The 15388-nt window shown below is 34.9% G+C and overlaps 1 protein-coding gene across 1 annotated transcript in view; it reads left to right on the top strand.

Moving 5' to 3' along the window:
• Positions 1 to 11405, top strand: part of LOC121426963 — a 47099-nt gene extending 35694 nt beyond the window's left edge. Inside the window, exons 13-17 of the mRNA XM_041623383.1 lie at positions 3166 to 3438; positions 7088 to 7321; positions 8571 to 8843; positions 9410 to 9533; positions 11322 to 11405. Of these exons, the coding sequence (XP_041479317.1) occupies positions 3166 to 3438; positions 7088 to 7321; positions 8571 to 8843; positions 9410 to 9480 (851 nt within the window). The 3' untranslated portion in view covers positions 9481 to 9533; positions 11322 to 11405. The remainder of the gene's footprint in view (positions 1 to 3165; positions 3439 to 7087; positions 7322 to 8570; positions 8844 to 9409; positions 9534 to 11321) is intronic.
• The last annotated feature ends 3983 nt before the right edge of the window (positions 11406 to 15388 follow it).

Here is a 15388-nt window from a genome sequence, read left to right on the forward strand (position 1 = left end):
AAAAGAGGCTAGATCCACTTTAGACCATTCCAAGAAAATCAAGCTTTTTATTTTCATATATTCTTATGCAGAACTAAATCGTCATAATATATTACCCTACCATGTGAACATAAAATTGGGTGTAAAAGAAATCTACCTGTCTTCACTTTTTTTTTAAATATCTTTTTCAAAAAAGTACCTTTGTAGATCTAGCCCCTTTTAAAAACAAAATGATCTAATCCTTTCTTAAGAAAAAGGGGTTGTATACGTTTTATTTACTTTTTAATTGGGATGTCAACTTTTCTTTGGTATCATCAGAGCGACTAAACTTTATACATTGAAACAAATAAGAGTTCAAATTTTAGTTTAAAAAAAGGATCCAACTCCTTTTGCAAATGTGCTCTTCAGAAGAGTTTGTTTGCAAAAGGGTTAGATCCACTAGACCATTCCAAGAAATTCAATCTTTTTTAGTCTCATATATTGCAATATTCTTATGCAAAACTAAATTGTCATAATATATTACCCTTCCATGTGAACAAAAATTGGGTATAAAAGATATCTACCTGTCTTTATTTTTAAATATCTTTTTTAAAAACTCACCTGAGATATAGCCCATTTTGCAAACAAACTGAAAATGATCCAACCATTTCTTTTAAAAAATTGTACGTTTTATACACTTTTTTACGGGAATTTCAACGTTCTTTAGTATCATCTTATAGAGCCATTAAAATATATACTCTGGGTCAACAAAATCAAATTTGATGAAAAATGGATCTTACCCCTTTTGATAATGAGCTCTTGACAACATTTAAAACTTGGTAGGTTGTAGTAATTCCCATGCAGAGGAACTCGGCTGGACTGCTTTTTGCTGGTACACGCCAAGCTGGTATGTAACCAATATCCTATGAAACATTTTACGTAATTGGCTGACCTTAGAGATGACAGATATTACCCTCGGACCTTTTATCAAAGTGGAGACCGTATGGCAGAGTGGGGATTCGAACTCGCGAACTTGCGATTATTAGTCCAATGCTCTCACAACTAGACCACAAGACCCTTGTGAATCGTGCCATCAATAAATATTGCATGTTCTTTTTAGTCAGTCAATAGACCAGTTCGTAGTTACCTCATGGACAATTTTGGTCAAATGACCTTTCATTTATTTCATTATGATAGGCAGATTTCAAAGCAAGATATTACGTAAGCTTGCCTTACATAGCAGGATGAAGAAATTGAATAGACCAGGAACCCGTTTCATAAAGCTAGTCGTAAGTTAAGAACGACTCTGCGACTGGTGATCCTTTCTTACGCGCTAAATCATCGTCAATGACATAGAGATATATATGGTCAATGAACATACCATTTACCACAAGAAAGGAACACCAGTCATTCTTAAAGTCGCTCTTTACTTACGAACAACTTTAAAAACACGTACTGGGTGACTAGAATAGCACACCAAAGAACACTTTATGGAGGTATTTGTTGCATTCCTACTTTGAATGCATATCATAGCATGTTGCACAATGTACTTGGCAAACTGTGAAATACCAGTCGTTCGTGGACTCAGTGGGTTTTTTTTGTGGATGTGAATGAATACCACTATTCAAAAGAATATATGAATATTCAAGACATAAAAATTGGTGCTTATCTCATTAGAGATAAACCACCAAGTCACTTTAATACAAATGACCTTCCTCTGATCATGCATAGAATATTTTGATCATGCGCAGAAAGGAACCACGAACTGGCTAAGGCCCCCATTCCAAAGAACAGAGACCGTTGAAAGACCACTGAAAGACTTAAAATTTGTGATGTCTTACAGCGGTCTTCAAGATCACTGAAATTTGTCATCTCTGTGGAATGGCTCAGAAAGCCCCCTCAAAGAACTCTGAAAGACTGATGGATATTTCTTATCTTACTGGTCCTAGAGTAGTCCTATAGAGATCTTTCAATGGTCTTTCATAGATCTTGCTGCCATAAATCATGATAAGGGTAGAGCATAAGCGTAGAGCATTTATTCAGTTGCAAATCGAAAATTAAACCCGTAAAAAAGTTTGGAAATCTATGTTTGGCCATTAATTTCTCCCAACTATCAATTTTACACAAAGCATATTTTACATCATTCAAAAGATCATTCAATTCCCTTTAAAATGATACCATGCTTGTTATAATCATGCCATCAGGAAGAGAGCAGGATTCAAAAGTGTTGGATGAGGTCTGAATTGAAAAGCGGCAAAACGAGAAAAAAAGGTTTGGAAATCTGGGTTTGAGCATTAACTTCTCCTAACTCCCAATTTTACACAATGCATATTTGATATCATTCAAAAGGCAAAACGAGCAGTAGTCATGATGGGTCAATACAGAACAAAATCAAAATCCGTTCAAATCAAGCCCCTGCTTCTGTAGTGATGGTTCTGTGAGATAACATGGTTTGAGTCGTGGTTTGAAATACCCATGCATGTTTGTTTGCTATGTTTTTGCTTGTGCAGAGGTGTGTTTGATTCAGTGTTAATGATGATGTTAAGGTGCATGACAATTAAAGAAACCGCTGAGAAACTCATCACCACCGAAAAAAACAGTAACTTTCAATATTGTGTCATTTTGAAACTTTTGAATGTTGACCTTTCCCCCACATTGCCCCACATTTCAAGGCACTGCACATCCATGTGAACCAAAATCATATCATGTAGGGTATCATTTTAATAAGAATTAAATGCTCTTTTAATTGCTATTAGTTACACATTGATATTTACTAAGAACGAGGAGGGTTTATCGATCAAATTAAGATTTTCACTTTTTTGAGGAGTTTAGATGTAGATTTTATACTTCATAAACCTTCATTACTGCTTGTAAGAAATTATAATAGGGACTAATGGGAATTCACATGACATAATAGGAAAGTCTACTTAGAAATTTGTTAAATGGGAAGCCAGTCATATTTTTCTTGTCACTAATATTGTGCATAATCGTGTTGCCGGTGAACCGTCCGGACTTCAACCGCATTTCCTGATCTGTTGCAAATCAAAAATAAATGTAGAACTTATGCTTCATCCCTCATAAACATTAGTTACTGCTCGTAAGAGAATAGAATTAGGGCATTAAGTTTACATATTAGGAAATTCTACATAAAATTAATGTGTTAAATGGGAAACGAGATATAGCTGTCTATGCATTAATATTTTTCAGTTACCGAGTTACCAGTGAACTGTCCGGACTTGAATCGCACTGTAAGAACCGATCCACATCAAGCGACTTACAATTTTACGCCAGATTTTGGAGCAGACAATGTCACCAAATCTGCCCTTGGTTACCGATATCACGGAGATGCTGTGTCGGTTAATATAACTCTAGGAGGATTCCCTGTTGGAGAGAGTGTATCCATAGGAACACATGAAGTGGTAGCAATAATATTTGATGATGAATTGGAAAAGAAATGTACAGGAATATATATCGTTGAAGGTAATATAATTTTATCATTACAGCACCTTCATAAATATTATTATTAAAGATCCATTACTTATTCGAGCTGAAAAGTCGTGACCAAATATTTTTTACCATTACTGTTATTCAGATAATTCAAAACAAACTTAGAATTATATTTCCGGTCCCATGCATTACGTATAATAAACAGTAATAATAACAACAATGATAATAATAATGATGATCATCATTATCGCACCATCTAAGTGTTTTCTTTTCATAATTCAATGACATCAATTGTAAAACTATATTGTAAGCTGACAGGCGATGTTTTATTATAACCAGTTTGTTCTTCATTAACGATCTGCCGAATAACCGATTGCAATCATGCGGCCATATATTTTATAATCGCAATTTAAAAGCGAGATTAGCCTCCAGCCTTCTAGATTTCTATGGTCTCATTTTTTTATAAATCACTCTAACAAGACCAGCTTTCTGACTTTCAGACATTTCTCCATTTGTGAAGCATTCATCAAAAGTGCTCATTAAAATATACTCGATGGGGTCCCAAAAGGTTTGGTAAAACTCTATGGTGATTTGTTTTTATTTATAAAAAATAAGGCAACACGTTTACATTCATCACTTGTTAACAATCCTTCACATTTATTTTTTTCCTCATCACTCATTTTTGGAACATGAACTGAGTTGATGAAATTATCGATATCTGATTTTTATATAAATATGAATAAAACTTTACGACTTCCTGTAATATTTCTGTTTGTTTAGTACAATATTCATATTTTGTTTACAGATAACAATTTGGTAATATTTTTTCTTTCTGAATTATATTTCTCTAAACATGCTAAATCTAAAAAAAAATTGTGCACTTTTCACCTATTTCTAGCCTGACTCTTGCTCTAATAGCAGCACCTTTACACTCTCTTTCACATTTTTGTTCCGATTCTTTTTTATACAAATGTATTCTTTCTGTTTACTGAGACCAATGTCAACATCAATTTTTCTTGTTTTCTGAAACAGTCTTCATGTCTTTCTGTTTTTGTAGGCCTTGCTTCTACAATACCTCTGTGTGAATTCACGTGCTTTACTCTATATGGTTCCCATATATGCATAGGAGATAAATTTTAACTTTCTAAAATATCATTTATTAATAATCTCATTTTCTTTTGATAACATTTTTCTTTTAACACATCTGTATTCATTTTCCAACATCCTCTTCCTTTTAATATATTGGATGTTGTCGATTTGAGAGAGATAGCATTATGGTCTGCTTTAAAGCAGGGTCTTATATCAGTTGATGTGATCTTTGCTTGCAGGCTTTTACTTACCAACCAATAATCAAGTCTTGATGCAACTCTCAAAGATAAATTTCTCCACATGAATCGTTTTGTATTTAAATGGGTCTTTATCCAAATATCTATCAATCTTCTTTGCTTTCACAGTTGAATGATTTTTTGCGGTGTTTTATAACATGAACTTTGACTACCCTGAACATCTTTCTTTGTATCCAACATACAATTCCAGTCACCACCTAAGATAAAAGGGGTTTTGTTTCCTAAATATTATAAGGAGATAACCACTTTTGCATTTTCAATAGGATATGTTCTCTCTTTTTTCTTTCAGTAGGTGCATATACATTGACTAAAACATATTTATAACCTTCTATCATGACATCGAGGAGTATAGTTCTTCCATCATTTTGTGAATCTACCTTATTGATTTTTAAAACAAGTCTGTCACTTTAAAGACCCAGACCGGACCCAAAAATGAAATTGACAAATTATATACCAATCGAAAGCTTATAAGCTACTAAATACAGCATTGTGAGCTTTATTCATTTTCATCCTTCCCAGCTGTGTATTTTGCTTAAGAATATTCCAATTATCGGGCTTCGAACCCGGCTTAGAAAATAGGCTTTATTGTGCTTTTCAAATGCCTCATTGTGTAAGAAGCGTCGCGATTCCATAGGTTTGTACACGGAAAAACTGGGTTACTCTTTTGCTTTCCAGATGACGCATTTCATTTTCTTCACTTCCATCACAGAGTGATATCACATATATTTTTTCCTACATGCTTAAATTATGAAATCTACAGTTTTGAACTAGTTTTTGCCATATTTTATTTCCTGCTTATTTGGCGTAGATTTCAAATCTATCTGCATTCAGATTATGTATCACAACTTTTCCTGACAAAGCAATTTAGGCCCAATAAGAGCCAAACAAGAAGTCACAAAGAGACAGTAAATAGTTGTAGGTTTCCATCAATTTCAACAGTGAATAATTGTGAGTGCCGTTTTCATCTGAAAACGGAAAAAAATTGGATTCATAATATAGAAATGGAAGAAAATACCCAAGGCTTTTGTACACAAACCTATGGAATCGCAACCCTCCAGACACAACATGACGTCATCCTTTCCAGGCGACGTGGGGTGCTCAATCGAAGCGTACTTTGAAGGCGCAGTTTCTTTGATTTTTATCTAATATTTCTTACAAATGGAAGGAGATGTATAGAATATTTTTCGTATATTTGTATTGTATGAATCATTGCCTTTCTTTTAATATATGATTGTTTTTACACCGGTCAGGGTCTTTAAGAACAGCAACAACATGAACAAGGCACGAATTATGGGTACCATGTGAAAAGAAAGATTTTCCTCTCTATTCCATATTGATAATGGTTTCAAATTCTTCAGTCCAGTAGGTTTCTTGCAAAAACAATATATCAGCTTTTTGTTGTTTACATCATCTATAATTATATCTGACTGCACTTAAGTTTGTTCCTTAATCCTCTTACATTCAAACATAATTGTGAAAATATGTAATGTTTGACACTTTTTTGTTGATTAAATAGTTGAATAGAATGTCCCGTTTTCAGTTCTAATCCTCAAAAGAACTCCCGCTTCGATTAGCAATATATCTTTTGTTGGATATAATTTTTTTTTTATGAAATACGTCCATTAAACTGCCATGTTTTAAATTTCAGATCGAAATATCAAAATTTTCAGTTCGCGCTCGCATCTATTCTTTTATTTACCCATCCTTATCATTGGTACCAAAATGCTTAGAATATCGAGCTTTCAAGTCAGAATGAAAAAGAAATTTCAGCTCGCTCTCGACACTCGCATTATATGTGTAGTGAGATACATATCCTCCTCATGAGTTACTACAAACAGTCCTAAACAGGTACCTTTTTCCTGTGTTCATGTCAGCGTACTAAACAAATTTCAGCTTGCGCTTCGCGCTCGCATTAATTTGTTGGTGAAATATGTGTCTCTTTCTCATGAGTCATATATATATATATATATATATATATATATGTATATATATAATATAGGCCTATGTGTGGGTGTGAGTTTGTTCGTTTTGTGTGATCGAGCGACTTTGGAACGTTGATTTATGATTTTGCCCCCCCCCCCATCTGAAAAATGGATCGACGCCCTGATTGATTCCCATTATATTCAAGTGATAAAAGAACGATATCTCATTTTAGGTGGTCTCCCTTTTCCACTCCTTCCCTAGCTCTCTCTCTCTCTCCCTCTTTCTATGTCTGCCTGTGTCCCTCTCTCTGCATTATCCTGCCTCTGCCACCGTTTAGACGATCGTTGTTTCAATATTGCTGATATTAAATATTCTCTTTAAAAATGGAATGCACTTTTTGTTCGTTTTGGCAGATGATCAACCACCCAATGTAACGTGTTCCAATCAAACCATTCTGCTTGGCAACGTTGTATCCAATTATGATGTGACCGTTTCTGATAACGTTGATGAGCCATCGTCTCTTCTGATAAATTATGCTCCAAAGAGACCTGGTCAAAGGTTGGATCTCGGCATCAATGAAATATCAGTGAATGTTACAGACTTATCAGGGAATATCAATAACGCAATCTGCTATATCGATATACAAAGTGAGTAAAGCTGTGACTTATGTCACAAATTCACCCTTAAAAATACTGGAAGGGGGCATAAAGCCCCCTCCCCCAGATGTTTTCCCGTTAGTTCCGTATTCATGGTATTAACATGTGAACCAGAGAATGCCGAGAAGTACAAATACATTATATTACATAAATTTACGAGGTGAAAATGGATGTGGAAGTACAAATCCAATGTAAATTATCTTTCTAGACAAAATTCACAACAGTAATCTTTAAAAATGAGATGGACAGAAATCATGCTTTCTGAAATCCCCCACAGTAGAATGTTGTCATTGGTGGTGATTTTTTTTTAAATTCATGACTTCTGTCCATTTTGAGTGATGAAAATGATGAGTGATGAGCCATGTTTCCTCTTTTCATTTGCACTTTTTATCTGCACCTCCCTTATCTCCCTCTTTCTTTCCTTTGCCACTTTGCCCTCCCAATTATAATTTTGTAAGTACTTTTTTGTGTGTGTGTTACCACTGTAATTATTATTATTTGAACTACTTTCTCCTATTTTTTTGTCGCTTATTCGTTTTATTTTGACATTTTGTGGATAACTTGTTTTAAGTTTGTCTTCTGCGTCCGTCTCGATTTTTGCAAATAGTTGTATATATAGTTTGTTTATAATTAGCATTGAAACTAAGTTTAGGGGCTTGCCTTCTTTACAAGCTTTTGCTTTTCTTGGCAAGTCCCTCCGTACATTTCTTGTTTCTTTTCATTGATAAGATTACTGCAACAAATTTTAGTTTTGTTTAATTTATATTTAACATTTGCTACGAAATGTCATTGATTTGTCTGCAATATCTATTATATTGAATATGTATTGTTACTTTGATTGTATTTTGAAAAAAAATTGTTGAACGGAAATAAATAAATCTAAATCTAAATCTAAAAAATCTAAAACTTTACTTTTTTTCAAAGCTGTAGGCTTATACTTTTGAGGGGTTACTGTGTTAAAATATGTGCTCATTTCCCCTAGCAAACTAGTGGCTAATGACCTACAATTTTCGATGACATGTTGTATGTGTCACGTAGTGTCAAGTAATTATTTGCATGATAGTAACTGATTAAATAGATCTTAAGTTTTTACCCGATTTCTATGATTTCTATCCGTGATTTATCAATTAATCTGATACGTAATGCATACTCCCTTGATACATAACATTTAATTCTTACCAAAATTCTAATTGTCTGATTTTCTTCTTTTTCACACCTCTAACCTCTTTTTCTGAAAAAGTGACCGAATTGCCGGTCGATGTTATAGATGCAATAGCTGTTTCTACGGGAGGCACATCCTTTCTTTCTTTTAATTACCGCTTGAACGAAGACCTAACTGTCCACAATTTCTCATTCTATGGTGATGGAATAGATGAATCAATATTTGTAAATGGAGAAGGGCCACAATTAGGAGTTTTATCAAGTGAAGTCAACAACATCGTGATAAATGCAACAGATGGAGTGCTGTCCAAGACATTTCAGTTTGTACTAACTGTTGAACGCAATCAAACAGGTAATTCTAGTTTCCAGGAGTCACAATCAATGGAAATGGAGTAAGGGTGCTATGTTAATTAGGTTAATATTCTTCCATTTGTACAAACTTAGTGAAACAAACACACACAAAATCACGATTATATGCCTATATATTTACACATTATAATCGGGTTATTTTCATTCAAATGTCATTTTTGCTGGTTTGATATCACTACGTGCCTACCCTTTTGCCATCATTCAAATCAATAATTATGATTTCATACCTGCTGACAGAAGAAAATATCAGACATTATGTTTAGCTGAATGTATTTGTAATTTCACATGAACTGCAAAAGACGATAAATGGTCCATGAGTAATGACATTTTTCATTCCTAGGATTGCATTTCGTCTTCTTTGTTTTTGACAACATCAATAAGTTCCACTTCTTTTTCTTTCAGAACGTTTTCATAATTTTGTTCATGTTTTAGAACTATCCATCAAATTATGTCTCTGTAAGACTTTTTTTACATGTATATAATGTGATTTTTTTGGGTCCTTGATATTTTGTTTTGCTTTCTACTACTTTTGTTTCTTGAAAAAGTAAGTCGGATCCTCTCTGGAAACGTTACTTTGGCAAGGATTGGTGATATTGTGGCTGATTTTACAGACGATCTAATGGATAATTCGTCCACAAGCTATATTGACACCGCAAAGGAAATTCAAGCACAGGTAAAATAAACAGAGGTATAGAAATAGCTATGTGAAAATTTTATTGAATGTTGCTCTACACTCGTTAAAATATGCGTTAGTTCTTTTTCTTGATATTTATGTTTTATGTAAGTTTGAATCATAATCAGTGGAAATGAATAGAATAGAATAAAGAACGTGTTGTAAAGTACCTTAAGAACTATTTAACAAACTGCAACAATGGTGTTGTAGAATTCTAGAAGACTAATTCAGGGGTTGATCCAGAACTTTTCAGGGGGCACATTTTCCCGAGGAAAATTTTAACAAAAAAGCAAAAAATGAAAAGATAAAATTTAAAAAGATTTTTAACAAAAAAGTTAGGATAATATTTTGTCCACGAAAACAATTTGACAAGCAAAAAAAAGTGGCGATACACTTCTGCTTTAACGCCATTTTAAGATTACAAATTTTAATTATGCCTCTCAAAGGGGGAGGGCACGGGCCGACCCGTGCCCCCCGTCCCCCCCACACCTGGATCCGCCAGTGGACTAATTGTGATTCCTAGCAAAGTTAAAGTTACTCATCGAAAGAAATTTGTCCAAATACCATAAATAAAGAAGGGACCAGAGTTGGCAATGTTTGATTTGGATCAGTCCGATGAATACGGTATAACTGTTGAAAAACTATCGCTAGCTGGCTAGAGTTTGGAGTGACGCATGAGTCACGACTCTGATTAGATAACCGCGAAAGTTAAGTTCAGGTATTACACAATCCCGGTGAAAACTATATAAGGTGCATAGAATCCTTCCGTAGAAATGATAATCCAAATATAAGTAAAATCTAGGTAAAGTCTAGATAAGTCCCAAAGTATGAATCCCAAGAGAAATTAAGGAAAGTCACTGACCTCATGTTAACACGTATTGACTGGACAGTGTTATAAGAGCAAGTGGGAATTATTGATCATGATGAGAAAACGAAGTTAGCGAAATTGATGACTAAGTTCATATTGATGTTCATTGGCTGATTTAATTTATGACATGTAATTAAGCTGAACACCAATGGTTAAATATTTAAGATAAGCTCTAATTGGTTTGTAGAAAGTTCAGTGAACTAAACGACATAATTATGTGATCATGGGGACGCTAAAAATAAAACCTCTTGTAGAGTAACTCAGTAAGCGCGAGGAATGTCTGCGTACGCGTATAAATCGAAATAAACAAGACGAAAGGAACTATAGGTTGTCTGATGACTTATTGCAGTCCAAATCAAAATGTAAAGTCTTGTTTTTAAAGATAATTTCATGATAAAATCGGTTAGAATATGGCAGGTCGGTACAGTGTTTTAGAGAAATACGAAAAATGTTCGAATCAATTAGCTTCATAGGCGGCAGAAGCGGGGGGGACGTGTCCCCCCCCTAAATTTTAGGTGGGGGGGACGGTCCCCCCCCTAAATTTTGTTTTGATAACCTTTTTTTTTTTTTTTTTTTTTTTTTTGCTTGTCACTTTTTTTTCCTGCGTCCCCCCCCCTAAATTCACGTGAGTGGACCCCCTTGACACGTGTGTTGTCCCCCCCCCCTAAAATTTAGGTTGATGACCTTTTTTTTTTTTTTTTTTTTTTTTTTTGCTTCTCAAAAATTTTTGGGGCGCTTGTCCTATTTTTTACATGTGTCCATCCCAAAATTTCAGGTGGACACCCTCTAAATTTATTGGCTTCCGCCGCCAATGATTAGCTTAACAATCATATGATATCTAATTGATGACTTACTCTGATATGGTTATTCTGATTGACTGCTGTTTTTCGTGTTTTTTTCCCTTTCCATGTATTCTCAAGCTCGATATGATATTCAGAAACACATCAGGTTTCATCGCTTCAAGAGTCACATCATTTAGGCCTGGAAGTGTTATTGCCACGTTCGTACTTATTTACGATTCATCCTCGAGTGTGACTGCTGAGGAGGCCACTGACATATTTAGACATGCAATAACATCAAATGATGAGGTCAATCCCGGTTCAGGACTCTACCTTTCTTCAAGTACCAGCTTCTTCATTTCTTGTGAGTCAATTCAAATTTTACATAATTGTGCATGGTAATCAAATAATTCATGTTACCATGGTTACCAAACACAATCTTGAATTGCCTTGTGTTCTGGCAAATTGACCCTGTGAGTCAAGTTAGGCTTTGACACAAAAACTAATGTACCATTGGTCAGTGATGGAACTCGTTAAAGGCCTGGGGTGGTATTCTGGAACTCTGTCATAACTTTTGTCATAAATATTTTCATTTCTCTCCGAGATGTGACACCACCAGGCCCCCCGGCGAAGCTCAGCCATTTTTTTTATCCATTAGAAACTAAAATAATCCCTCATTAATATTAATTTCGTACGATGCTCCTTCGTCAACTGTGGTTTTGTACGTGTTATTACAGGCCCAGGTCACACGCCCGAGCGTTGTTGGAGCGGTCGTGGAACGGTAGGGAGAGAGGGTCGAATTTCGCTCGCAAAATTTGGGAGAAATCGAAAAAAAAAACAATCGAAATCGAAAATGGTGAACGGTAGCGAGCGGTGATGATTTTTTTTCTCTCCGCTCCACGATCGCTCCACCAACGCTCGGGCGGTGTGACCATGCCTTTAACATGTTTAATGAATGTTCAGAGAACAATGGGATATCATAACAAGAGTGCTTATCCCCCTAATTGAATAATGTAAACAAAATCATTAGAGTATATGGAGTTATATCCCTTACTGAAAATTTGTTGCTGTTTTGATTGGTCGAGAGCCCTTAACGTGACTGATCATAATTTCAATAGAAAAATGAAATTTATCGGAGATCAAAATATTTCGTGACATCAGAGTAGAATATATATATAATTTTTAAATCATTTGCGTCCCACTTAAAACCATGCAATCACTCGGGCTTAGCGCAAGATGGACTGGCTCTATACCGGTCTAGTCTAGTGATGCAACGGATCAGACGATCGGATAATGTTTCTACTATACTTTCTCAAACCCGGTATAATTGTTTACGAATTTTAACTGTTCAGTTAACTTGTCTCAAACTTTGTTCAGTTCCATGTGGACGCCTCATCTGTGAAAACGATGGAGTATGTACAATAACAAATGATGGATCGGAGCCAATGTGCAGGTAGGATGTTATTACTTTTACACTTCTAAATCAAAATTTATAGATTAACATATAAAACTCACTACAAATACTATTATCACAACTACATAAATTTAGCTCGCGACTACGACTACTAATACCACAAGTGGCGTGAATATTAGTTCACGACTATGATTACTATTACTACTACTTCTATACTACTACTACTACTCTACTACTACTACTACTACTACTACTACTACTACTACTACTACTACTACTACTACTACTACTACTACTACTACTACTACTACTACTATTACTATTACTATTACTGCCATACCACCACCATCACCACGACTGCTGCTACAAATTTCATTGCAGGAATCAAATTCAGGAAAGGCGGGGATCTAGGGTTCATCTTGAATTGATCTTTGTAGGTCTGATATAAAAGAATACCTTTATAACCGAGCTTTGATGTAGTTGTTCAGCGAGACTTTTCCATCATTCTAGAAATAAGTGGCATAATAAAATTTGTTTTCAAATGTATTAATTGGTTTAACGCATCTTCCATTATATAGCAAATATTTCATTTTTTTACATTCCGATCTAAAAACTGGACATTTTAAGCATGTTTTTTTAGATAAAGAATAAACTATGTATGTCAACAAGCAATGGGAGTTAATATCACTTGTATCTTATACTATGTACACAGATGCACGGATGATTGGACGGGGGATCGTTGTGAAATACCAAATGCACGTGAGTTTTTGCTTTGCTGTTTCAACTGTTATTGGTTGATAGAATGTTGATATTTTCGAGGAATATGATTTGATCTTTTTTAAAAACTTACCTGAGATATAGCCCATTTTGCAAACAACTGAAAATGATCCAACCCTATCTTTTAAAAAATTGTACGTTTTATACACTTTTTTACGGGAATTTCAACGTTCTTTAGTATCATCTTATAGAGCCATTAAAATATATACTCTGGGTCAACAAAATCAAATTTGATGAAAAATGAATCTAACCCCTTTTGATAATGAGCTCTTGACAACATTTAAAACTTGGTAGGTTGTAGTAATTCCCATGCAGAGGAACTCGGCTGGACTGCTTTTTGCTGGTACACGCCAAGCTGGTATGTAACCAATATCCTATGAAACATTTTACGTAATTGGCTGACCTTAGAGACAACAGATATTACCCTCGGACCTTTTATCAAAGTGGCAGAGTGGGGATTCGAACTCGCGAACTTGCGATTATTAGTCCAATGCTCTCACAACTAGACCACAAGACCCTTGTGAATCGTGCCATCAATAAATATTGCATGTTCTTTTTAGTCAGTCAATAGACCAGTTCGTAGTTACCTCATGGACAATTTTGGTCAAATGACCTTTCATTTATTTCATTATGATAGGCAGATTTCAAAGCAAGATATTACGTAAGCTTGCCTTACATAGCAGGATGAAGAAATTGAATAGACCAGGGGCCCGTTTCATAAAGCTGTTCGTTAAGTTAAGAGCGACTCTAAGAACGACTGGTGATCCTTTCTTACGCGCTAAATCAGCGTCAATGAACATACCATTTACCCGCAAGAAAGGAACACCAGTCATTCTTAAAGTCGCTCTTTACTTACGACCAACTTTAAAAACACGTACCGGGTGACTAGAATAGCACACCAATGAACACTTTATCGAGGTATTTGTTGCATTCCTACTTTGAATGCATATCATAGCATGTTGCACAATGTACTAGGCAAACTGAGAAAAACCAGTCGTTCGTGGACTCATTGGGTTTTTTTTGTGGATGTAAATGAATACCACTATTCAAAAGAATATATGAATATTCAATACATAAGAATTGGTGCTTATCTCATTAGAGATAAACCACCATGTCACTTTAATACAAATGACCTTCCTCTGATCATGCGTAGAATATTTTGATCATGCGCAGAAAGGAACCACGAACTGGCTAAGGCCCCCATTCCAAAGAACGGAGACCGTTGAAAGACCACTGAAAGACTTAAAATTTGTGAAGTCTTACAGCGGTCTTCAAGATCACTGAAATTTGTCATCTCTGTGGAATGGCTCAGAAAGACCCCTCAAAGAACTGTTACCCCTCCCTGGGTGGGATGGGCGTTAAACTGTAAATAATAATGAAGAGAGAAACAATAATATTGTCAGTCACATGTAGCTTGTATGGGCATCAACAAGGTAATGATCATACGTTTATTAAAAATATGTCACAAGAACCATTTCAAATAACAATAAATATCAAGAATAGGCATTATCTATCAAACTAATTTCTCAACTTATGATCATATAATATACTCACTTGTTCTTTAACATACTTAAATAATAAACGTATGTTAGTACTAAAATCAATACAACTATAACTACTAACAATCAATCTAAATTATATGAATTAAAGAGTACTTCCTAATTCTTATTAATAATCTCTAATTCTAATAACCAAACGTTGATGAAATAAAGTCTGAACTACTAGACTAAATGATAAGAGAACACATGGTCAATGGATACAGGGGAATACATCCTAAAGTCTCAGATCTAAACTGTTAAGATGGTCCCTGATTCTTATGGAACTTTTATGTACAAGTTGAGAACTTTCTTTGTTCTGACATCCAAAAAGAATCCCTTGCCATTTTTGAGGTGATCCCTTAATTCTCTTTAAGTTAACTCTCTCACTCTTGGAATCACTAACCAATATACACTAACATACTAACACTGTCTTCCAGCATGCTATATGGCTTAAAAACCCCTAATCTACCACTAACTCC

This window comes from Lytechinus variegatus, chromosome 1, assembly GCF_018143015.1.
Source record: "Lytechinus variegatus isolate NC3 chromosome 1, Lvar_3.0, whole genome shotgun sequence".
NCBI lineage: Eukaryota > Metazoa > Echinodermata > Echinoidea > Temnopleuroida > Toxopneustidae > Lytechinus > Lytechinus variegatus.